The sequence below is a fragment of the Haliaeetus leucocephalus genome, unplaced genomic scaffold (assembly GCF_000737465.1).
Source record: "Haliaeetus leucocephalus isolate CR32 unplaced genomic scaffold, Haliaeetus_leucocephalus-4.0 Scaffold306, whole genome shotgun sequence".
NCBI classification, from domain to species: domain Eukaryota; kingdom Metazoa; phylum Chordata; class Aves; order Accipitriformes; family Accipitridae; genus Haliaeetus; species Haliaeetus leucocephalus.
The window spans coordinates 8,223,612-8,249,424 of NW_010972742.1; the positions used below are offsets into that span (position 1 = coordinate 8,223,612).

At 47.9% G+C, this 25,813-nt stretch overlaps 1 protein-coding gene across 1 annotated transcript in view; it reads right to left on the reverse strand.

Moving 5' to 3' along the window:
• Positions 1–396: 396 nt before the first annotated feature.
• Positions 397–25,813, reverse strand: part of PAPPA (pregnancy-associated plasma protein A, pappalysin 1) — a 177,914-nt gene continuing 152,497 nt past the window's right edge. The window contains exons 19-22 of the mRNA XM_010571012.1: positions 23,288–23,397; positions 16,519–16,590; positions 12,539–12,637; positions 397–1,196 (exon numbers count right to left, since the gene is read on the reverse strand). Of these exons, the coding sequence (XP_010569314.1) occupies positions 1,089–1,196; positions 12,539–12,637; positions 16,519–16,590; positions 23,288–23,397 (389 nt within the window). The 3' untranslated portion in view covers positions 397–1,088. The remainder of the gene's footprint in view (positions 1,197–12,538; positions 12,638–16,518; positions 16,591–23,287; positions 23,398–25,813) is intronic.

Genomic DNA, 25,813 nt, shown 5'->3' on the forward strand with positions numbered 1-25,813 from the left:
GAAAGCAGATTCCTTTGGCTGGCTGGTGTCCTGTTTTCTTGCCCCAATGCTGAGGAAGAGACCAGAGGGTTTGAAAGGCAGGTTATAGGTAAGCTTTAAGGCAGACTGTTTGGTTGCATGGGGTTGTTTTTCACCCTGTCCTGACACAGTAAGGAAACTAGTTGTATGGGACATAGCAGCAGGAGTAGCAGCAGCAGACATGCTCAAATGACAAGTGCGGGCGCGAGTTACCCTCTCTGCTCCTCAGAAGCAATCATCCACATTCCTCAATGCCAGTCCTTAGACTCCCCACTCCCTAAATACACCATGGGACCACCTGCCCATCTCCACACAGAAACGTCCCAGCAGCCCTGCAGCTTGCAGGCAGGCTACAAGGGGACTTTTGTTGGCTTTTTGAGGGCAGGGGGAGAAGGAGGAGCTGTACAGAAAGGCCACTGCAGTCTGCTGAGCTCCTTGGCTGGAAGTAGCATTCCTGTGAGGAGCAGATGCATCCCACGTCTCGAGCTGGCTGGGCGTCTGGCAAGTCACTTGCCAAGAGGCACAGCCCTGTGGAGATCCCACCCCAACCTCAGTGCCCCGAGCATGCGATACCTTGGCATTCAGCATCAGAAAAGGCTCAGCTTGGAGTCCTCCAAGAGCACAGCCTCTTCCATGAACGGTCTGAATTGTGAGTTTGGAGAGGGGAAAGTTTTTGTGTTGATCATAATCTTTCACTCTTTCTCTCTTTCTCTACTTATTTCTATAAATATGTGTACATAAATAGCTTGTTTCTCGCCTTGAATCTAGATATGAACTGTTCAAATTAGGTGGGCTTAACATGCTGTTTTGATACATGAAAGTCTTCTCGACTTGACTCTTGGTTGTTTGTTTCTCGTCATCGCTATTTAAGATATAGTTAATACATAAACCCCTACTTTGAGTTCTCCTTGGACAAAAATTAAAGGCAGACTGGTTGAATTCTAAGGGTCCCTGGTGCAGAAATGCCATCCAGTTGAGCAGCTAAATGTTAAAAACGATACCAAAAGGGATGTGGTGTCTCTCCTAGCCTGCCTTGAGCAGTGTGGTCCTCCATTCCACGTCGCTTGGCATTACCCAAGACTGAAGCCACGGAGGTCTTTCTGATTGTGCTCTTGGGCGTTAGGGTCCCGGCAAGCACACTCTCCTTGTAGGTCACAGGACATAGGGAAGGGAGTAACCTGGGGAAGGAAACCAAAGACACAAAGACATGAAGGAGGGAACACACCTACAGCACCCTGGAGAACAAACGAGACCTCTGCAGTGATATCTTCAAAGATCAGCTGCAGTCTTCAGCTATGTTGTTTTTTTACAGTGATTTATTTTAGTGCTGAGCTGGTGGTGCACTGAGGCCTCAGGTGAGCTACCTGTCCATAAGAAAGGCTGTGAAAAGTGTAAAGGAGAACTTGTTCAACTCATGCAGTTACTGGTCAGCAGATATACCCTTAACAGCTCACATCAATCACATGAACATAGCTGGATAGGGAGACATGTACTTCTCGGGCGTCTCTGGGGCTTTTTGGGGTACTTATCACAATGCTTGGATCACAGTACACAGCCAGCCTCTTCTGAAAAGCTATCCTTATCCCAAAGGCTACAAACACTAAATGACAGCAATGTTACAAACCCCTCATCTCACAGGACCAACTCAAATGCTCACCAAACACTACTGGGTCCAGCAGGTCCCAACTCCAGCCGCCCCGTAGCACTCCTACCTACCTCCAGCTTGGGGGTTTTGGTGAACCCTGCTCCTGGGCCATAATCTCCCCTCTGTAGGGTATCGTTTTGCAGTAGGGCCCTATGACTTGGGCGCTGCTGCTGTGCCTAAGTCCATTTGTGCATTTAACTATGAATGTTCTTGGTTTCAATTCCTCAGGAACTGAACCAAACACTACCTAGCAGATCAGTGAAGCTGGAGGCCAGCAGAGACTTCTCTAAATACCAGTTGTGTTTCAGGTGAAGAGATGCAGCTAACGGGCACTGAGGAACAGCAAAGGAATGCAAGTGAGAGACTGCTATGTGCATGATCTGTCATCTGTCCATGATCCCTCTGGAGAAGCGTGGGAAGGAGCTGAAACAATAGCCTGCAGTGCCTGGCGAGCGGAAGTTGATTTTGGCCTATTTGCATCATAGTATTTACATAAAGAAAAGGGGGTGGCAGTGGAACAGTGTCTCGCTTGCCCTGAAGTGAATTCCCAAGAATTTCTCCCATCTGCACAGACTGAGCAAATGACCTCATTCCCCTCCTTTACACTCCTTCCAAGACAGTGCCACAACCTGTTCAAATGTTCCCGGCAAGGGCTCCATGCGTGCGGTGCGTCTGCTTCCCTTGGCTTTGCTGCCACATGTTTGCTCTCTCTTTCATAAACACTTTTCTCCAGGCTACGAAGCCTGGGTCTGCCTGTTCCCTATGTATCATCAACAGCGCATCTAGGAATGTGGACTAAGCACTGTGCATGAACACATAGCTGTCATTTCCACCTAGACCTTCCATACATGTCCCTGCACGTCCATCTCTAGCGTGCCTTTCTCCTGACGCACACAAGAATGGGAGAGAGGGGTGTGGATCTTTATTTCACAACTGGGAAGCCTAAGGCAGGGACATGCTGACAGAGACATTAAATAGCCAACGCTCATCACCAAATCAGGGTTTAGACAGCCTCCTCCCCTTGCTTTTGACTTCATTCCCAGAAGACCTGACCCTCCAGGTAGAAGAGGGTGATGACTCTTTATCAAGCCATGGCCTTGGCGACTTATGAGCTAAATAACCAACCAGTGAATAATCTGAATCTACAATTGTGCAAATGTGGGGGTTGCAAAAAGAAGAGATAGTCCAAAAAGTTAAAAGCAAATGAATTCAAATAATTTGAAACTAAAGAAGTTCATAAACTGCAGAAAACAATAAGAGCTTAGGGGTCACTTAATCCAACAGAAGCCAGCCAGAGCAGGACTGTCTCATATCACAGTGTTATGAATATTCTTAGATAGGAAAACAGAGAAGTCTGCAAACAATGGGGTTTGGGGAGGAGGCTGAGGAGGGATTGTTTAGTGACTGAATTAAAATACTGGAAAGGAAAAAAAAAAGATACATAAAAAAATTGACTGTTTTTGTTCAATGTAGAGGGAAACATTTTGGTTTAGATTATCTGCTACGGTTCAGGTTTGACATTTCCCTCCAAGACATACAAATAAAAAAGACTATTCCAGAGCAAAAGTTATGTCTTGAAATAAAAACTTATCTCACTTAGAAAATGCTCAAACAAAACATATAAGTATGTCTGGAGTTTTCCCCTATTTTTATTTTTTTATCCTGAATCATTCAGTTCAGTCTGGATTTGGCAACGATTTTGACTTAAAAAATCCTCCCTGTTGTACAACGAAGCTACTGGTTGGAGGCGAGACCTGGGAACTTGATTCCTTCATTTGTCTTGATCAAGCTTTTCCCTCTCCCTGGCCTGGATTCACTGCATTTGTCTGTAACAGTCTAACAAAGGCAATTAAGTGGCCCCTGCATTCAAAGGTCCCTCATCTTCCCTTGCACTTTCTTACAGGTCACTGTAAGCGTGTGCTCAGCACTGGAGCAACCTGAACAAAAAGTGCATGTAAGAGACTAGGTCGCTACTACATTGCAGGCAATTTCTGGTGAGATAGAGCCACTAGAGAAGAAATGTCTTGCCGTGTGTTGTCCTCTAGAAACCCTCTGGTCTCCTAATAGTGGTCATGGACAGAAGAGCAGAAGCTTTCTCTCTGGGGCAGAGCTGTGGCCCCAAGAGCAGACAGTTTCATGGCTCAGCAGCAGTTCACAGCAGTGGGTAGCCTGAGTGTAAGAGGGTTTCTTCCTGATCAGATTAGCCTCATTCACTTTATGTCCCTTACAGAGTTTTTTTGTGCAATTTGATTTTTACAATGCTATTGTCCAGATAGATGAATTGTTTTGTCTTATGGCAGTGAGCTCCAGAGATCAGTTTTCTATTATGTGAAAAGGCAGAGATTTCTATGGGTACTGAGCACATCCACAGTCATATTAGACAAGACAAAATTCTCCAAACACTTCTCAGTAATTCACGGTTTCCACTTCAAACAACAGCTACAAAAAATATACGTTTGACTTCCCCAAGGACCTGATTTCCACAGGTATTTAGGGAATATTACCCCACACACAGCATCTACTAGGATTGTCACAAGTACCCAACTCAGAGAAACTGTAAAAACCCTTAGAAGAAGGACTGTCTATTGCCTTGGGCTCATAGAGTGATAGCCCTCTGGAGTACAGAGCCATGAATAAAGCTGCTGGATGTGCTAGAAATAATAAATGCTGAACCTTTTTCTGAATGATAGCCCATTTAGGTGTGGAGCCCAGATATACATACTCCAAGATTAACTGCTTCTTTTCTTTTTAAATAGGTCTGTGAAAGCCCAACTCATTAACAGAATATATGACCTGTACTGAAATTTCCAGATATACCCATTGTAAAGCCAGTATTAAAGAATCGGCTCTTCTTCCTTCCACCCGCCAAGTCCTGCATTTCACTGATGTCTATCTCCTGTTGTAGAAAACCTGGCTAATATCTAGGAGGGCAGGGAGAAAAAGCTAAAAACTAAGCTTAGGGCCTGGCCTGGTCATTTGATGAAGTAGTGCAGGATATTGTCTCCTCAGGCTAATTAAAATAGGTTGAAAAAGGCACAACTGAAGAACACAGCTCTGCACACCTACGCGCACCCCCTACGCACACACATCTCCTGGAGATGATCCAGAACAGAGCCATGGCGTGGTCTGACAGCACTCAGGGGAATGTGGGTCACACCTGAACCACACTGGACCACAGACCTATCTATCTTCAAGAATAAACAGACACTATCTAAATCACATCCGTCACCCCAGGAGCGTGCATGGCATGACACGTCCTGCTCTGAACCTAAAGGAGCAATTGCAGCAGGTGTAGGCTTATGGGCTAGGCAGGAGGTTAGCACAGACATCTGGGGTGCAAGACACACGAGATCCGAGACACCTCCACCTCGACCAACTCACCACCCGTGCTGCGCAGTATGAACCCATACTTCCATTCTCCACAAAGGTATGGGAGCCCTAAGCATCCTCTCCCACGCTAGGCGATAAGACCTTGGATAAAACCCAGGGTCCCTCTTGGAAACAAGGCCACACTTGTCCTTGATGCCATGCTCCTGACTATGGGAACAAAGACAAGGATACAACAGACCAGTGCAGAACTAGGATCCAGGTCATGAAATGAGTGAGAGGCCATAAATCCTCGCTACATGGCACCTATGTGAAGAGGCTGGTGACATCCCAAGACAGGTCCCTGCTGAGAAAGGCCAGTCTATAAGGCACTGGTGGGAATGTTGACAGGAGAAATCCCAGACAGGTACAGGGAGGGATGGGAAACAGTTCTGCAAAGGGTCAGAGCTCATCCCTCACACAGGCCCGTATCAGGTTGACCCGGCTGTACCTCCCATCCAGCGCGCTTGGGGCTGGTTCACAGCAGCACCAGGGCAGGCAGAATCAGGCCCGGGGAAGGGGCCAGGTTGGAGGCGGGGAGGGGGGAAGCAGGGGAGGAGGGCTGCGAAGTGTTGGGAAACAGCCTGTTGTTAGATTTCAGCCCTGAAGTGTTTGCGAAATCTCCCAGACAAGCCTAGCTGGAAATATGAAGGCCCTGCTGCAGACAGAGCCTCTGTGGGCGAGCGTGGCATGTCGAGATAAGCGTGGCAGGCCGTGCTGAGTGTCGCAGCCCCGCGCCTCCCGAGACCCCCGCAGCTCAAACGCCGGGGAGTATTTTGTTCCCTGACAAGGCCCTTGTGGGACAAAAATGCATCTTGTAAGGATCTTCTCAGTGGGTTTTGGCGTTTAGGTCACCAGGGGTGTTTTGAGATAACGGAACAAGAGCGAGCCCCCTTTTAACTCCAGGGGCTGGTATGCAGGTTCACACCTAGGGCATTGCTCCAGAGGGCCTGGGAAAAGTGAAGATGAAGCTCGCAGGAAACCTCCTCTCCACACAGCACATACAGTTTTAAAGGCTTGAATTTTTGTTAACTGCCCCACCATAAACCTGGCTTTCTCCCACTGAAGCCAGCAAACATGGTGTAACAAGACGTAGCTCAGCTGAACCCAACAGATGCTCCTCTCTCTCTGTCGGATATAAATCGGGAGCAGCCTCACCAGAACCAGTGGAAGCAGGATGGCCCAAAGCCAGCAGGGATCCCTAGGAAAGCCCTGCCCGCACGGATCCCCGCATCCCCGCCTGCCCGCTGAGCAGAGCAAGGGAGCCCGTTTGCCAAACCACACGGAGCTCAGTTGCTCAGCAATCAGCTGCACTTCCTACCCTCGTGCTACTGATTGTGCAAACATGAATGTAATTAGTCTAAATAATCACCAAAGATTTAATAGGAGCCAGACCACCCAGAGGCCAAATAGCTGGCGGTGGAGCAGGGAAGGTTTGTTCGTTGGTTTTTGTAACACTTGCTAATGAAGTGAGGTCAGATAGCAAAGCAAACACCCTCCACTAGCACGTCCCCTGGGAACGCTGTATGTTGTGGGAAGCCCCATGTCCCTTGAAGCCAAGAACGTTCTCTCAGGATAGGCAACATGTGCTACTACCATCACTGCTTTTAATTTATCACCGCCTGGAAAGCCTCCCTGAACGATTATGAAACCAAGTTCTGATCCCCAAAATAAGCTCCCATCCCAACCAACCATGACTGAAAGCGCTCCTCACATGGCAAACAGCTAGCCACTGAAGCTGCGACCAACGGTTCACGGGTAAGTGAGTTCACCCACCCGCCTGGGTGAACCAGCGTGCTGGGAGCACGCAGCAGCGCTCAGCCGCTTCCAGAGGCATGAAGCAACACTCCGTGCTTGTAGCCTTCCTTCCTCCATGCTCACCCACCATTCATTGTATCTCGTCAGCTAATTATAGAGCTGACAAACACACCCAGCTGGGGACACTGAAGTTGTTGGGAGCAGCATCATGGCAGGAACATCAGGTCTTCTGGATAAGCAGAACTTCCTCAGCTGGGGTGGTCACTTAGGCTGCTAATTGCACGAACTGCCTCAAAACCATGTTCTGCCAATGGAGCAAGACCTGAGATTCCCCGAGACAGGTCTGTGTTGCAGTTAGAGAGCTGGGAGAAGACGCTTATTTCTCCAAAATACCAAGAAGTGGTTATTTCTGTTGTCCTAGGGGTAGGACTGCAGCAGACCCCCCTTTCTGGGGAGACAGGGACAGTCTTTGGAAATCCCTGCTGGAGCCAGCAGCAGCCCCTCAGTTCAAAGCTCCTTTCTTTAGGCCTTGAATTCTCGGCCATAAAGTCTCTGAAGAGGTTTTGATAACTTGCCTATCTTTTAGATAAGCAAAGCTTTGGATGAATCCCACACGGTCCTCTATCTATCGCAAGTCCTCATTTGTTTTCCGCCAAGGCACTTGCTGGTTTTCCTCTCCAAGGTGTTGGACAGAAATGTCAAGAGGCTGAAGGGGCGGGACAATTTTTCTATTTCTTTTCTAAGTGCTGTGGGGCAAAGCAGTTGAGGGAAAACCCAAGTGATAACTGAGACAGGTTTTTCTCATGGGAGCTGTGGGTTTACCCCTTATGTGACAAAAAGGAAAGGCAGAGAGGAAAGACAGATGAGAGTTCGCCCTTTCAAATGGTTTAAGTTGAGGGAATTTTAAAACAGCAAATTCTGTGTATTTAAATCTGCAGGGACCAGACTGCAGGATCTTCAACTAAGCAAATCTGCGATCCGAGTCTGGAACAAAGTACAGAAGCAGAGCCTAGAGAGAGACATTTCTGATTTCTGCGAGGCCTTTCTAGACAGCCTTGTCCAGGGAAAACTTGTAAAAGGGAAGGGGGAGAGAAAAGAAGTGAAGGAGAACAGCGACCGGAGAGAAGATTTCCTGAAACAAATCAGAAAGCAATAGCCGTAGCCTCTCTCCCTGCAATGCCGCACACCCCAGGAGTTCCTTGCAGGCAGCCGCCAGCCCAGAGACAGCCAGTTATGCCCAGGTTATTTATTTTTCTCACTTTAGCAGTGTCACGTATTTAATGTTTTAAAAAATAGTATCTTCTTTTATCTGCGGCAGGATACAAAGCAAGAAGCAGCTTCCTAGAGCAGCCAGGCAGAAGGGAGCTGGCAACCTGTGCTGGGTCAGGAGGGTAGGAAGATTAAAAGGAGATGGGATTTTGCTTTGTCCTTCACGGAAGACTTTATCCCCTCCAGATACACAACAGAAGCTTTCTCTCCCTTGGAGGTTGGCCGGCAATGGCCTTCCTGTCTCTCAAAGCTGCTCCTGGGTCATGCACAGGGCAAGCTGTGAGCAGCGCAGCCCCGTCCTCTGCCCCAACTGCAAACCCTGCCGCCGGCCCCCTGCTCCCCACGCAGCCCACCTGCCCGGGGCTGCGCCCTCAGGCACCGCAGGACACGCGTCCCTGCTGCCTTGGGTGGCTCTCGTCCCTGCGCCAGCCCTGGCTTCGCGCCCGCTGCAGGGTGACGCTGATCAATTAGCACACAACAAATAATTAAGCTGATGAATGTCTCTTTTTCCCGCTTGCTGACTGCAGTTGCCTCGAATTTATGCCCAGAATATGACTGAATTTATTCGTTGTCGTTTGTAGCATTCAGAAGAGATCTTTAATGATTTCTTTTAAGCTTTCTAGCCTGATTGTGAATAGTGCAGGGCAAAATACTCATTATTTCCTATCTAAGCAGCAGCGCTGATTAGTCGGCGGTTGGTCAGATAAGTCACACCACTCTGTTCCCCTCTCGCTGCAGAAATGCGCAAGGTCATTTGCTGCTAATGCTCAAATGCAAAGGGAAAACATGGCCTAAGTGAATGCTGCACGGAAATTGCTTGTGCGTTTTCAGGGCAACAAAACAGAGGCATGAAAAATCTTACATTAAGTAAGAGGGCTCAGAATTAAAGTGAATATGGGTTGAATAATTTTGCTTTCACACGCAGCCTGGTTCACAGCATTGTGTGCAGCTGAAAGTGCATTTGGGAGGGTAGTGGGATTGCAGTGAAACTTAAGTCTTGACAGTTTGTGGACATTAAAGATCTGAAGCCAGCTCTTACTTGACTGTTAACTCCTGAATCTTCACATGATGCAATGTTAATCTTCAGCCCTTTCCCAAAATAATGTGCAGAGTTGCTATGTTCTGTTAAATGTGAACCATGTGTCACCTCAGCAATGGCTGCAACGGTGAAAAGATGATAAATCTAAAGCTTGTAAAATGTCCTGTGACATTTTGGGAGAAAAACAGGTGTTGCATAAATGTTAGACATTTATGGGTAAACTTGCAGGGGCTTTAAAAGACTGACACATCTGCCACATAGTATGTAACCCTGAAAGAAAAGGAGCAAAGCAGTCTCTTTCATGTGTCTCGCTCTTTCTACAATCGTATGAAAATACATCCTCATCTGGTATTGGAATTAACAGAGCTGGACTCGCCCCTCCCTATGTCTCCTCCAGGTTTTTGGCTTTTACACCCAATGTGTATTTTAAACTGTGCCTTTTTAAGTAAGTGGCAAACTGTGCTGGAAGGATTTGGTATGCGGAGTATTTTTATTCAGCTCCCTTTTCTCTCACCTTTCATTGTTTTTCCCTTTGGAATATCTCCTGTAACGCTCCACTCATAAACCTCTTCAAAGGGAGGGCTGTATTTGAACAGCCTTGCCTGAAATCTGGTCTCAGTCAAAGGCCTCAGACGGGAAAATAACTCGCAGAGCTGAGACCGGCGGCCCCACGGCTGCTGCCGCAGGTGTCGGCAGCCGCTTTGCAGGCAGAGAGGTGCTGCCTGCCACCTCTTCGGCTTTGACGCTGCAGCCCCGCCGGCTGGGTTATTATTCCCCCCCTTTACCCTATAAATGTAATAAACTGGGACTTAGCATCTTGCTTTTGGCATGGAAGGTCCAAGGAGAAGGTGGTTTTCTCACTCCTCCTGAGTGCATTGTTCAGCTCCTGGGATGTTGGTGGTGTTTTGGGAGAGAGGAGAAGATTTGGGAAGCTGAATGCATGCCGAGGAAGCGATGGGCTCTGTGGTTCAGCCCTCAAACCATGTGATCTCTAGGATGGGTGTTTCTAACGTCCAAAGTAGGGCAAGTCTAATTGTCCCAATCACAAAGACACAGCTCCTAGTGAAGTCAGAGGAATCAGACTTATCTCCAAAAAGCTACAAAACCTCCCCATCCATGGGGAAAATGCACAAGACCTGTGACCAGCTGCCTGTCTCTGAACCACTTGCCCCTTGCATCATGCAGTTTTAGCACAGAAACCAGTAACCAACTAGGCTACAAAGTGCTTTCCCCCTCTTGGGTGGTCACTTCATTTCTGGGTGGCAGCGAAGCAGCAGAAATTTTGAGTGTGACTCGCCTGGCTGGTAAGTGCTCACGACTCTGTGCAGATCCCACTCTGTCTCAACTCCCTGCCCAGCAATAAATTCTGCTACCAAACCTTAACCCTACCCCTCTCCCCCTCAATTCGGCACTCACATCCCTTGTGTTTCAGTCCCATCCCCACCCCAGCAATACACTGTGCCCTTAGCGCCTGTCTTGATGGGGCCGGTTTGGGTCGGTTCCCTCCCAGCCACCTCACTTCCATTCCTCTGGCACCTCTTGGGATTTTTCATCCCCTGCTCTCAAGCCTGGAGGCAGCAAGATAAAGTTTCCCAGGCAGGCTGTTGTAGGAGGAGAAGACCTACGCCATGCTGAGCTACCGGGCACTTCCAGCTCTGCTCTCCCAGCTGGTGGGCCTGTGAGGCCAGCAAGCAAGCTGTGCTTGCCCTTGGGCTGCTCCTCCCAAGGAGGTAGAAAACCAGCCAGAGACAGGAATCTCTTCTTGGAGACAACACTGAAGATGAGCCGCTGCCTGTCACCCCGCTCGTCTCTGCAGTGGTTGTTTCAGCAGGGAGCCCCGTACGGGCTCTCCAGGTCCTACTTCACCCCTGGGGAACAGAGAAGCTCACCTGCCCGTGCTTCCCTCCCAGCACATGGCTTGCAGGGGCACTGGCAAAAGAAACACAGCAATACAGGGGAAAATTTGTCCAAAAAAGCACATTTAGGAAAACTACCTCTTCCCCAGTGGAGAAATGAACAACTTCCACTTGCCAAGACATGTCCGCTTCCCTTCCCAGTGTTCCCAGATGGGCCAGAGACAGCCCACACTGCTGTACTGGTAAGAGAACTTTGGCTGAACCAAGGAAAAGAAGCCTCCAGCCAAAGCTGTCTTAGAAAGGACTGGTCCCTGCAGAGAGGTCTTCAGTCCCTCAGCTGTGGTAGAAAGGACCTTCTTCCTCAGATGGGAAATGGATGATGTCATATGCTGAGCCCAAGCTCCCTCAAGTTTTCTTATTTATTCATATATATCAGTTAGTTAACAAAGCTGGATTTTTCTTCTGATCTACACTCAAATCTTGAAGACAAGCTAAAAATCTCACATGGCAGAGGCTAAAATTTTCTGTCCTTTCTTTGGGAAACAAGTTCAAAATCTATCCCGGTTAGAAACATATGAAATGTTGTACTGCTTCAAATCACAAGCTCCATTGCTCCAGCCACTGTCTCTAACAGTGGCCAGAAATGGGTGATAAAGAAGCATAAAAAAGAGGGATGTGTGGAGGGATCCTTCCCCAGGCTCAAGCAGTCAATGCTTTAGATATTCCTGAGGCAGAAACTGCATCCAGATCACAGCGTTTAATAGCCACTGATGGAGCTCACCTCCACGAATATGCCTGTTCTCTTTTCAACTTCAAATTCATTTTTATTCTTAATAATACTCTGTGGCAATGCATCCTATCATTCAAATACACATTGTGCAAATAAGCACTTTCTTTCATCTGTTCGCATCTTGCTTCCAGGTAATTACCATTTCCCCCCCTCATTGCTGTGTGATGAGAAACAGTGGAATTTATTTTCCTAAGCATCTTCCCTGCATTAAATACTGTTTTTATAAATCTCTGCCACTAACCATGTCCATTGTTTCTTTCGCCAGATTTGCAGGTTCTGGTCTATGTGGTCTCTGTGCAGAAGATATTTCACATCTCTACTCAGCCCTCCTGCCCTGCTCCACACCATTCACTGTCCCACTCTGTCCTTTCGGAGATGGGGTGGTCAGCAGCGAGCCGTGCGCATGTGGGTACACACGGATCAAAGTACAGACCTACAATGATGCTTTTGTTTTGCTCTCTGTTCTTTTCCTAATGACTCCTAACCTTTAGTTTCCCTTTTGAGCATCGAGAGTATGTATCAGGACAGGCAAATCTACCCTTCTCAGTGTTTCTGTGTGAAGGTCGCCTGAGCACTAGGTGCAGCTTTGCTGATGAACATGCCCCAGGGTTTTGGAGGAAGGCAGCCTTTGCCTGTAGAGAGGCTAGGGTTGATTTCCAATGAATGAATGATGCCTGGACTGAAGGTCCTTCTGAGACTTCAGACCTCCCCTAATCTAGCAAAAATAAATTTTCTTCCAGGCGCAAAGCAGCACTCACCAAGGAATTCCCAGTGAAAAGAGGAAGGGGCATCCCTACCTTTTTGGTCTTGACTGTTGAGGCACAGCAGTCCCCACCATCATAGTTGCAGAAGGCTCGGTTGTTGATGGAGTCACAGTAGTTGTCCCCCATGAAAGGCTGAACAAGAAAAAAGCAGAAAAAGGCTGAGAGTGTGGACATGGACAAAACCTGTAACAATATGTCAGAAGGAAAATATGAAGACTTGAAGGAGCCATATAGTTTGTAACATTACCAACTCCCCTGAAAAGCAAGAGAGAATTATTCCTCTCTCCCTTCAAAGCAGACAGGAAAAAAAAGGACACTAAATGGAAGGGAAATGAGCCCTTGTTGGCTTTTCACATCCCACATAAGATGATGCTTCAGGAATATTAATTTGACTAGGCCCAGAGACAGCATCAAGGCATCTAAAATTGTGGCACCTTTTGATAATTTTAAGCTAACCTTCCAAAACTATGTGGGATAAGAAGGTGGTTATGTATAGCAGCAAAACTGGCTTGCTTTTAATAGCTGTACTTTCCACCACAGTTCTCCCAACTATGCAACAAGTGTCAGCAATGAGGGCACAAAACATATCACAAAGAGAAATGGAAGTGGTCTGAGCTCAGCATAGGGACGACGTGCTCTTGTTCGCCGACCAGCAGTGACTGCGTGTGACCTTGGCCGTGACACATAATCTTCCTCCATTCTACAGCTCAGAGCCGGGATAATGGCAATTATTCAGAGGGACGTTGTGGAGAGCTATTAAGTAAAATTCATAAATCACCTTGAAAAAAGAAAATGTGGTCACTAGTCTATGCAATGTGATCACTAGTCTATGTGCTGCACAGGACCTGAATAATAATCATGATTCTGAAGAAAAGGCTCGAAGTCTGGTTCTTCATTACACGTTGGAGCCCTCTTGGTCAGTAAGTACAGAAGTCTTTCTTGGAAGTCAAAACTGTGCCTGGTATGAGAATCCCAGGCAGCAATGAAAGCTCAGAAAAATGGATGCTCAGCAGAGAGCACAGTCTTATCTCTGTAACACTTATTACATGTACAGGCCCATGGGGCCATTCCCATTTTATCTGCTCTTTGGAAAATTCATTTACTCTGCTCTGAGAAAAACACAGCAGGGACTTTCCTACAAGAAGGCATCATTGCAGAGCGGGTGGGGAGGCTTGTGGAGGTTTCCTGGGAGGATTTTGCAGCAATTGCAGTACCAGAGTCTCCCTGATGACAGATACCTGAAGGACCAGCCATGAGAGCTCACTGTGCTCTCCTCAGACAGAGCCATGGCCATGCTCATAGGTATTGAAACAGACCCTGCGGAGTGGTGCAGACGCAGGCTTTCACTGCTGATGTCTTGCAAATTTAAATATTTCCGTCAAGGTATAGGAAATCCAGGCAATGATGGCAATATTGGACCACAGCAGGACTACCAAGAGATGACTGACTCATTGCATGTCACTTGTTGAGCTACATGCAAATACTACAAATGCTGACAAAGAAATCAGAGTTACAGGGTGAGGCTCCTATCCCTGCAAAGTGCCTTAACTCCATTGACTTCCACAGAGATTGACGTATTTGTACAGGCAAAGTCTTTGACTTGCAAACACCCTTCCAATTTAATTAATATGCTAAGAGTTAAAAGGGAATGATTTATAAGTAGATGGAGAGATATTTTTATGCCAACCTGGTCATATTCAAAAATGTGAACTTTGCCAAACCTCCCAGGAAATTTTGTAGGCTTCCCATGTTTCACTTGTACTGCCTGGCTGTGCCCGCTTGTCAAGAAAGGCTTGACTTTAATTTTCCATGCCTATGCCTGTACCCTACACATATGAACACTGGAAAATTAGTAGAAGAAACTTGTGGAAGAATTTGCATTTCACTCACACCGGCACAGAGTAGGCAAGTCTGTCCTTTGGAGGAGAAGAATGGGACAAATAGCATCTATTCTGATTTGGTACCAAAATCCTCATTTGGGAGACCTTGGAGGCCTGGCTGTGGAGGGTGAGGTCTCTATAGGTCTTTATGCATATCTTAGTGCTCCTGTATTTTCGGAGGACTATACAGGTAGTTCAGAGGGACTAGTTTTCTACTGAAACACCTAAGTTAGCTGCCGAGAAGTCTGGGGCTGACTCAGAAACCTCTATTCCTGCCACTAGGGAGCGACAAAAAATCACATTGCGGCAGCAGTCTGGGTTACCACTGTGAGCGCCAAGAGTAAAATAAGGCCTCGCTTCCAGCCTTCTATTCAGGGAACCCTCCCTAATGTTAAGGATATTAATACATTAGGGATTGTATCCACTTAATGGCCCAGTATTATTGACCTACTGGCTTATTAGTCCCTGTTTCCATAGTCGTGAAAAAAGGTTTGGCGAAGATGGCTTTTCTTCTGAAATCTTAATGCCAGAGAACAAACTCTGGCCCATTCTTGGATCCTGGAAGCATCATGCTCTAAAAATGATGCTAGAGGCCATTATCAATTGTCTGGGCAAAGCCTTCCAAGATGATAGATTGCGATGCAGTGACACTGCTGAATGAATGATGAAAAGAAGAAAGTTCCTATTGATGCAGAGGGGTCTGGCAATTAACAATGATGGAAGGGAATAAAATGCTGAGAAAAAGCATGTCAGTAATAATGGCTTCTGGTAAATTATTACATCATTGCAAAGTTTGCCTCAGTAACAACTATCCTTAAACAGCAGGAGAATGGATACCCAATGGTGCATCAGCACCTGAATGGCATTTCTTAATGGTCGCTGGATGTTATTTTAGCTCTCTTTGGAGAATAGCGGCGCCTAGCCAGCCTGCATGAATGCAATGCGTGAGATGGCTTATGACATTCAAAGCACTGACAGCAGAATGCTTTTCATTTAGGGAACAACTAGACAGAAACTATTACATTGTTGGAGAGTTATTACTCTCTTGGGCCCAACATTCGTATGCGAAGGAAACCTGTCTTTCACTTCAAGACAAATCACGTCGCACAGCAATGTGGTCTAGAGTTTCGTGTCAGATTTAGGAATTCTGTGCCATGTTCTGCCACTCCGGGCAAATAACTTCAATGCGCTTATAAAATTGGGTTAGTGGTGCTGAGAGCACAGTCAGTGCTGCAGAAAGTCAGGAGATGTGGGGTCAAGACAACTCTTCCACTGTCCGTCCGTGTAACCGAAGCAGCCATCTATCCCTCTGCCTGTGACCTACCCCATTTCTAAAACAGGCATGAAGCTTCCCAGCCTTACAGAGGTACCACAAGGACTGACTTCTTGACATGAGTGAGATACTCAAGGGCTGGCATGATGGAAACCGCATGAGCGCCATGACCCAGAGAGAGGTGCTCCAGCCCCGTTTAACCACTGGAAGCATCTTAAGACTTCTCAGACTTTTCAAAAACTGTTGCCAGCAGAAACAACATCCTTCAAAATAATTGCTTTTTTCAAATAACACGTAAGACTGTAAAAATGTATCACAGCTGAAATGTAACTGCATTTTTCTGTTTGGTTTTTTTTCTGGTTCAGATGGAGGTGCACAGCAGAGGGATGTGTGATTTGCTCACTGTCCAGCTGTGCTGTCCACCCAGTGGTATCATTTCTGCCTCTGGCTTTCCTGAATTTTATCTGCATACACCAATGCCCAAAGCCTAGCTGGCCTTGGAAAGAATTGGCCCTCTAATAAGATGTCAAAATCAAGGAAAAACAATTGAAGTTTTTTGCAGCTTCCCAGAAATTCCCAGATCCTGGGAAATTCTGACAGTGTACCAATGTTGTCGAGCTACTTGATCATTTAACTCCTGTGAGAGTCACCCAATCATCGGCTTTAGGAAAACCATCAATTTCACCACTGAGTGTCAGAACCGATGCAGGCGATCACAGTCTGTTTGATAGGACAGTCAGGACAAAACCCTGTTTGCCCCACTTGAAAAACAGCATTTACAGCCCATGTGACCACAGTGACTGTTACCATAACATTTAGGAGAGCAAGCACGGACCACCTGAGCTAATGCGAAAACTCACCTCGCAGCCTTTGACACAATGAATCAGGGAAGGGTGAGGGTACCACTTGAGTCCCGCCGTGCAGACAACGCTCTGGAGGGAAGAAGAAAAAAACCCAACAGGTTAAGACAAAGAAATCAGTGTACAGAAAGTCAGCGTGCTGGCTCCTATGGCTCTCCTGTACTTAACCAGTGAAGTTCAGTTCCTAACACCTCTTGTGTTCTCAGGATCTGGCTGTCCTCCAGGTATTTACAAGAAGTGTTGGACTTGACACTTGCAATAACAGAACATTTGAGATTAAAATAATATTTAAGGTTCTCCTAAAACGTCACGTCCAATATTTCACTCATGGTGGGGGAACGTGGCAGGGAAAGGCAAAGGCACAGGTCCACTGTCTTGCTCGTGGGTATTGGGGACACATTTTAGGATTTAATTGAAGGATTTCTTTGGTGCTGCAAAACATTGTTCTCTTTCACTACCCATCGTATCTGTGCTTCTTGAAGATGCTAAAGGTGGACTTTCAGATACATTTTCATACCATCCTTTAGATCTTAAATGGAAGCACCTCCCACTACATACCTTCAGAATAACCCCCAGAAAGGACAATATCATCTGCTACATTATATGAGCTTTAAAGTAATTCCTGGATTTATAATAAACTCTGGAGTTCCTAGTTTTGGACAAAAATGATGACCAGCCTACTCAATGATGACACACCCAGGGCAACCACTGTTTGCCTGTAGACATGGAAACTTAGATTTTAAGAGTGGATGAACAGTTTGGCCAGTTAGTGGAGATGGCAGGTCAATACCATGGAGGTCTAGGAGATAGGACTCCCATCATTCACCAGGACATCAGGCACAATGCTCATTTTGGGTTATCATCCCCGGATGGAACACTACTACGTCCAGCTGGGCAAGATGAACACATAGGTGCTTACCCAAAGCCGGGGTCGGGGTTGGATGGAGGCCTGGGGAAGGAAGGGATTAACATTTGGGAAGACCTGATGCACAAGCCATCCCTTCCTCTGTTTATTTGAGGGCTAATTTAATCCATCTGCAGGGGAACCTCAGCATGTTTTTACAGTTTCTGTCATTTGAGGCTTACCTGGCGTGTGCTAGAAAAAGGACTTTTATACTATCTGACTTGGGCTGTTTATCTTTCCGATGCTCTCGGATTTTCCACTATTAGTCAAGCCCGGCTTGCCCCACCTGCCTCGTAACAGGGCCCGTCTGTGTGCGTGGAGAAGCGGCTGGGCGAGGGGGGAGGATGTTGTTTATCCCCCGGGAGGGAGGCTGCAAGGTGCGGGGGCCCTGCGGTGTCAGACATTCCCCCAGCACACTCTTGACAGACAGCTGGAGATTTCCAGGCTGTTGCCTGCCACAAATGGTGAGGGTTTTTTTTTTTCCCTCTTCTGTTTATTGCACTTCAGAGGGAAAAGAAAGGAAACTTTTCTAGGTTTCAAAATAAACAAGGCCAGTCAACAGACCAGGAGGGGGGGGACAGTAAAGGAAGCAGTTCAAGAGCATTTGAACCCAAGAATCAAACCAAAGTAGAAAAACTCAGGCGTTTGCCTCCTGCATCCAAGGCCAGCCAGACAATAAGAAGTGCAGTTCCAAAGAGCATCTCACATTCCCCTGGTAAGAAGCATCAATATTTACAAAACCCCTCGATATGTGTGAATGTGTGTGAGCATGTGGAGCTAACAAAAGGAGCTGAATAGCCCTGAAACAGGCTCTTAGGAAAGGAGGTTTCCAAGTAAGAGCAATCCCTTGCAGAAGATGCACTGACTACTTTCCTGACCCTCCCAATATTAAAAACCCAGCACCCTCCCTTAGAGGAACGGATAGAAGGTGAAGCCTCTGCTAGGACAGTGCTCTCCTTGGACATCTCACTCAAGGTCGTCTTCAATCCCACGGGCTGCACAGCCTGGGGCTGGACATCCTCCAGGGAAAGGGATTGCCGCCCCGGGCTGCTCTCCATAGCGTAGGAAAACCAGTTGACCTTGTGCTAGATTAATCACTGGGTCAGTGGGTCATTCACATTGCTTTTGAGTGGTACCTGCCAACAGCTTAGTCCCAGTTACTTCGCCCTCTCCTTGGATGATACTTTGCTAGCTGAGACCATTAGAGCTACTCCAGCTGAATTCAATCCTGCTAATGTTCACAGAGCTGGAAGCGGAGTATGCTCAGGGAAGGGCCATCAGCCATGGTCCTGGCTCCTCTCGATGGTTTTCTAAACCTGAATTCCCACCACCCAGCCTGTTTGTACCCTCAGGCTGCTGCTGTGGTATGTGCGGTGCAATGGCATGGGACAGGGGTTACAGGTAGAGAGAGAGACTGGGTTGGAAAATTGAGAAATTGGGAAGGATTCAGGTTGCTGGGCATCATTCCTGTCTCTTGTGGTGCAAAGAAGCACACAGGTGCCATAGGGTGCTGCATGGGGCAACTGAGATAAACAAACGTGTAAAGAGCAAGCAAGGAAGGGTACAGGCAGCACTACTGCAGGATCTGACCAGGATCCCACGGCATCACTGCGCACAGAAAGGAAGGTGGACTCACAAGGCCGACAAAGGATGCAGTAACAGGTTGATGGAAGGACCACATCCAACACGTGCCAGGTGGTGCACAGGGGATAAAGCCCATCTGGCCACTGCCTCTGCGAGCCCCATCCCTTCCTCGTGCTGCCACGTGCTCCAAGCCGCTGCAGTGACATATGCCGCTCTTACGGCCCCAGCTCCCCTCATGCATCGGCTTCTGCAGCACAGCTGCCCTCCTGCGTGGGCCACGCTGTGCAGCCGGGTGTATTGACTTTGGTCCTGTCCCCATCCCAGAAACGCCATCCAGCCACATCTGCGGTTTGGTGGCTGTGACTCCATCTGCTGCGAAGGGAGAGGAAGCCGGGATGCGCTCCCACAGTAGGTAACAAAGAGCCAAGAAAGCAAATCAAGCTGTCATTTTCTGCTTGTGAGGGAAGACCTAGTGCCTCCCGTCACGGCACTTCCCTCCCATGGTGGGACTAACACAATGATGTCAACCATTTGTGGGCTGCAGAGGAGATTAGGTTTCCCCAAGAGAGGCCAGTGGAGAGCTCTCCCCCACCTTAGATGGGTCAAATGTCCCCCAGGGCTAAAGCCCAGGGACTGGCATCTACTGGTCTCAGCTAACTCTCTCCTCAGGCACCACATGAACATGACAATTAACCATGGGCTTAGCGTGGCAGTGGTGAGGGGATCAGCCACTGCTGCCACGAGAGGGGAGACATGGCAATTTGTCGCTGTTTCCTCCTATAGCTATAGACGCGGTGGAAACTCCTGCCTTCCCAGGCGCTGAGCCGCCGTGCTGCAATAAGTCATTTCACCGCTCCATGACTCAGTTTCCCTGCCTGCACAATGAGCCTAACACTCACAGAAAGGGGAGAGGGGAAGGAAGGAGGAAAACTTCAAAGCTTAAATGAATAGGGGAGTATTTAAGAATTCCTGTTAATGACTTCTGGACATCCCAGGGCTTGCAGTACTTATGGGAAAACACATCACCAGCGTAGGGCAGCATCCCAGGCATGCGGAGGGGCCATGGCCACACTCAGCCCTGCTGGTAAGCAGAGTTGGGGCATGTTGGCCCTTTCAAGGCTATCCCAGGCATGCACACGCTTGCACAGCATTTGGCCTGTTCCTGCTCAGCACAAAGGCAAGGATGCAAATTCAGACAACCAAAGAAATTATGTGTCTGCCCTGTTTCTCTGCAGTCAATGGGAAAGAGCTGTCAAGCTGTCTTTCTGAGATATTTCACTTTTTTCTCTCCACTGCCTGCATAGTCAGTCTTGGCAGCTCTATCTATGGGTGTCTTCAACAGCTCGCTGCCCCTTGCACACGTACGGTAAATGGGAAATTGTGGGAACAGCAACGGTTGCTCCAAACATGGCCCACTGCAGAGCAACAGACATACAGAATATTTCAGGTGAATTTTTCTTCCTGCTGAAAATACTGATTTGGAAGACATGGCCAACTTACACTGATTTCAGCAAACTGTTTCAGACCCAACAAAGCAACTCAACCTAAACCGGTTCTGAAAAACATGGTAATACGTAGACATTTTTCAAAAGGAAATATCTGTTGTTTTTGTTCCTTTGAGAGGACATTTAATTTCTAAGTTTTTTTCATTTTCATTAAACAAAAAGTTTAAAAAAATCCTTGGAAATGAAATGCTACATTATGTTCAAACCAACATGTTTTTTTCTCCAATTTTTTGGTTCACCAAAAATCACAACAACAAAAAAGTCACTTTGATTAGGAGAAAACATTTTTTTTCTCAATTCAACAAAACTTCCAGCGAACCGAAAAATCAAGTGATTTGCACAGCTCTGCTCTAAACAACCCCCAGAGGAGGGATGGTTCCCTCTTCCCACTTTGCTTCCATAACAGCTGTTGCTTGAGCAGCTACACACAAATATATTTGGTTTTTTTTCTTGCTGGCTCTCCCTGTGTTTTATCTGTGCCTGTCCGCTCAAAGGTAAACTCCAGAGATTGGTCTTGCCTTTATGTGCTTCTCATACTGCACTCATTTGTACATCACTTGTGCCTGAAATTAAGTAACTAAAGACGTTTCCTTTGCGTCGTTCAAGTACTTTGAGATCCACAAAGTGTGGCTCTTGCTGTGTAAATGCAACCAGCTGCTCACTTTACTCATATGGCACAACAGCAAGCTGTCACTGACCATAAACAGAGACACATATTATTGATGATATATAACGCATTGCCATGGGGACCTTCCCCTAAGGCATCCCAGCCCCGTCTCTCCAGGGTCTCCCTGGTCCCACCAGCAGCAGCATTTCCCCCAGCGGCACCCCACGAGGCACTGCTCCCTGTGGGTGACATCCCCTTATCTGGAGAGTTGAGTAAGATGGATGTTTTACAGCTACCAAAAAAAACCCCTCCAGCATGTCTCAGCATCATCCCACTCATCTCCTAAAGGCTCCCTTCGATCTCCCAACACAAGTTTTCAAGCCCGAACCTCACCCTCTAGTTACAAAGTGTTTGTGGGGTCCAACTTGTATCTGCTCACAGCCTAAAGCTCTTGCAAGTTCCTCACCATCAGGGCAAAAAAGGTCTTATTTACCACTGTACTCTTGGAAACCATGATTTCTCCTCCATCCCTCACTCCCCTCATCTCCCCCTTTACTACTATATGTTTTCCCTGCTGCCTAATGAGCCCTCCAGAGACCTGCAGGTATAAAACTCGTTACAGCTCCCTCTGTGTACCCGCATCAATAAACGAAGGAGCACGGCAGAGAACGGGAGGGAAGCTGTCACTTTATTTCACCATGAATTACAAAACCACTTTAAAGTCTAGCACTCGGGAAAGGGACAGTGAGAAATTGCCCCTAATACAGAGAGAGGGGTTTTCTTTATGTTTCATGCCAGAAACTTGGCAAAGCCTAGGCTTAGGCAGTAATATAATCTTGGCGTCTGGAGTGAATGGGAAGCTGGGAAGGACACTATGAGCTTGTCGTATTCTCTGGACTTAGGTTCCCCACCCCTTCCCAGGATTTATTCTATTGCTCCGTGTGAAATAGGGAAGTATAAAGTGGCGGAGATTTTTGGAGCGCCTTGCTATCCACAGCCAAGGCCAGATTTCAAAAATCCCAAACCCTGGGTACATATTTAGGCATGTAGAGAAGCAAATAGACTGTCAAAGCTGCTCAGGACATGCTGGAGCTGTGTTGGCTGCTTGTTCTCCTCCTAAATGGAGTTCAAGTGTGTAAAACAGACTCCTGCAAAGCCAGGGCCAAGTATGTAAAAGCCGACAGGGTTTGCTCAAGCACCACCAGCAACCTGCACCCTGGTGACACGTGATGTGCCAGCGTCTTCCGACACGCGCTTGAGCGTGTCCAGATAAACGTCTACACCTGCAGAAATACTGCGTAGGCACAAGCGCCTGGTTACACGCGCTTCTAGGCAGGAGGGCACGTTTCTGTAGATGGCGTGAGGGTTTTCAGAAAGAGGTAGATGAGTGTGTCTCTCGCTAGTATCCAAGTGTGTGCATGAAACCAAGCAGCTATTTGCTGGCATGGCACTATTGGCAGGCATGTGCAGGGGTGAGCGTGTGTGCAAGGCGCTGTACATGGGTGTGCACGTCCCCAGCGGGGCAGACCGATGCCGGCACGCACTGGAGGGCGCACAGGACGGAGTGCCGTGAGCGGTTAATGCTGCCTGTGCGTTTGCAGCAGGCAGGAGGAAGAAGTGGTGACCTCTGGAAGGGGCTGTGCTGAGCAGGCATCTCTCGCATGCGGGCGAAGGGGTGGGGGGAGGACTCAGCCAGCTCTGCTGGTTCGGGAAATGAAATACCCTCTGTATCAGCTTCTTTTGTCATCCAAAAGCAGTGCAGAAAAATCCAGCCCTGCCACTCAAAGAATGCAAAACACTGAAAAGAAGGAAGAAAATAAAATCTGGCCAGTGCCCTTTCTCTCACTGTCCATCACATCTTCCTGTGTAATGAATCATGTTTAGAGATCAGCCCCACTGTACTGGTGCTGGGTGGATCTGAGCACACTGATTTTGACAAGCCTTTACCTTGAACTGACTTTCGCTGGGAAATCACAGAGAGAAAGCAGCTTGGAGAAAGCCACCACGTTACCAGAACAACACGCAAAGACACAACAAAAATCGGGAATTCTTTTCTAAAGGGCAGAATTCCCCATGTATTGCCCTCATTGAATGAAGCATGGGTAACGCTGTTCACTCACTGCACATAAACACGCAATAAGGGATATACTGAAATCATCAGGCACTGACCTTCACTCTTTGAGGGTTCATCCAGTGCTGGATGTCTTGCACAGTCTCGTTCACGCGCAGGAGGATGGGCTCGTGACTGTGATCCAGACATGAGGTGGTACACTCCGTGCCTGCATGAAACACAGAGAGGATAAAGCTAAAGGATAAAGCAAGCAGCTTTTGACCCTTTCAGCATCCTTCCAGCTGAAGGACAGGATTAGGGCTCGTTTTTCCTAAATTGCAATTAGCAGTCAACCATAACTATCACATATCTTCTAGCCACAAATGAAATGCTGAGTACAACCCTGCATCTCAGCAGGAGATCGTGGGGGTGGCAGATATTCCGGGGCCTTTTTGTATGAGCTGCATATCTAGGTATTTCTCTGGCTATTAACTCCAAGAAGGAGGTCAGGTTTTGTGCTTTCAGATCATCAAGAAAATGTGAAGGTTTTTCCATTTCAACTGCTCTTTCAAGCAATGGGACTGATTAAGCAGAGGCTGTCGAACTCATCTCACCTATGACATGACAAAAACCTACCATTTGATCTGTCAAATTTACAGACCTTCAATAATAATCTTTCGGAGGGTGACCAAGCCTAATGATATTGCAGACGAGCTATCACCTAAGTCCCACAGTCGATAAGAAGTACGCAGAGAGGTAATGATGGCTTTGTTCACACATAAACCTGCTTTTTCTCTGATTAACTGTCATGCCCAGTGGGAATCCTGTCCTTTCTTTATTAAAACATGCTGCGATACTCTGCAGCAATATCCCAGAGCCCTGTGGTGACACAACCGTAAGCCCTAGTGTGTTGGACCATTACCATTTCCCCCCTGGAAAATCACTCTTGAATGGCACAGCTGCTGCAAACATGTCATTAGGATTTCTGCACTCCAATCAGCGCTGGGGGAGGAATTAATCTCCGCACTGGTTTGGAGAGCTGAACCTTTGGCTCAACACACACCTCAGCCTGGAAGGGCAGATTAGGTGTCTGAGGAATTACCGAAGGTGTGTGGGATTCATAGTGACCATGGCTGGATGCTATTATTTTCCCCACCTGCTTCTGCCTTCTCACATACTCCCACATGGAGGAGTCAGCAGGAGCGGAGCAGACCTGGGCTGTTGAGCCAGCAAGACGGGGAGCGCTTGGGGCTTGTTTTGCTTTCCCAGCACACATGGTAGTGGCTCCAGGGACCCGCTGGATGAGGCCCCTTGACACCAGCCCCATTGCGAGTGAGTGGCAGGAGAGCACCTTCTTGGAAGGACATCGATCAGGCTTCCAAAAACACAAAGAGAAGAAAACCCCAACAACCTGATCCCGAAAGGTGGTGCTGGGCGAGAATAACAAAGTGTGTGGTATGTCTCCATCTGCTGAGGATAAGAGCCAACGGCCGCTGTGCCCTCACCGAGCTCTTCCTCCCTCTCCAGTGAGAACCACGCTCTCGTGGAGGATCTGGCCCATGAGTCCTTCACCTCCAGGAGGGCTGCGTGGTCCCATCCCAGGATCAGGCCCACCAGACCCGGCAGCTGGGATCAGCACCTGCTGACAGCCACCCCGGCAGGGCTGGGAGAGGACCGCGGGCTGGCAGGCACCCGCTGCGTGGGCAGCTGCAGGTCCTCCTGCTTCCAGCACCGAGATGCTGCCCTCCAAACCAGGAACTGGTATTTCTCTCCTTGCAAAAACCTGGCCGGCCCTGGAAGGTAACCTCGTCTCAAGGGTAAAACGCCTCACCACATTAAGAGTCGCCACAGCCTGCTCACCGCTCACTCTCCCGCGCTCTGCCACGCTATTTACACTTACGGAAAGGAGCGGGTTGGAATTGTTTTGATATATGATCTGTAATTGGCATCATTACAGAGTGGTGATCTCATCCAGGTCGTGTTCTCCTCCCCAGGGAGGGAACACAAGGAGGCTCGTGGTCCCTTGCATGGCTGCGATATAATGAGGGAGCCGCAAAACGAGGAAATTTCTCCCAAGTTCAAAGGGACAGGCGGAGGGAGGAGGGGGCTGGCAGGGGCTGGGAGTGGGGCTGCAGGAAGGGGCCTTGCGAGTCTGTGCAGGCTGCAGCCAGCGCAGCTCCCGTTGCAGCCCTTACAGGAGGGAGACCTCAGAAATGGGGGCTGAAAATACAATATAGTGTCTACAATTCAGTGTGTCATCTATCCCTCCCTCTGCCTGGGTGACACAAAGCAAAGCTGAGCGCAGGCAGTCATCACCCCTTGCAGAGTGACCAAGCACCCCAGAAGGAAGGGGGAAAACATAGCCTTACAACAGGTCCTAAACAACTGTCATACCAAAGGGCATGCTCAGCTGGTCTCATATTCTTTCTGGAGAGACCTGAATTATCCTGGTGCTGTGCTTCCTGGCCAGCTTCCTGCCTTTCAGCCTCTGGGGCATGTGTGTGTGCATGTGGTTGAAGGAGGGGAACATTACAAAAGTGTAAGAGCAAATGCAGGTACAATCTCTCCCTATATTTTGAGGACTAGATGTGTCTCTGGCATAGTCTGGCGTGCTGGCTGCCAATTAAAACCAGCTGGCCAAGAAA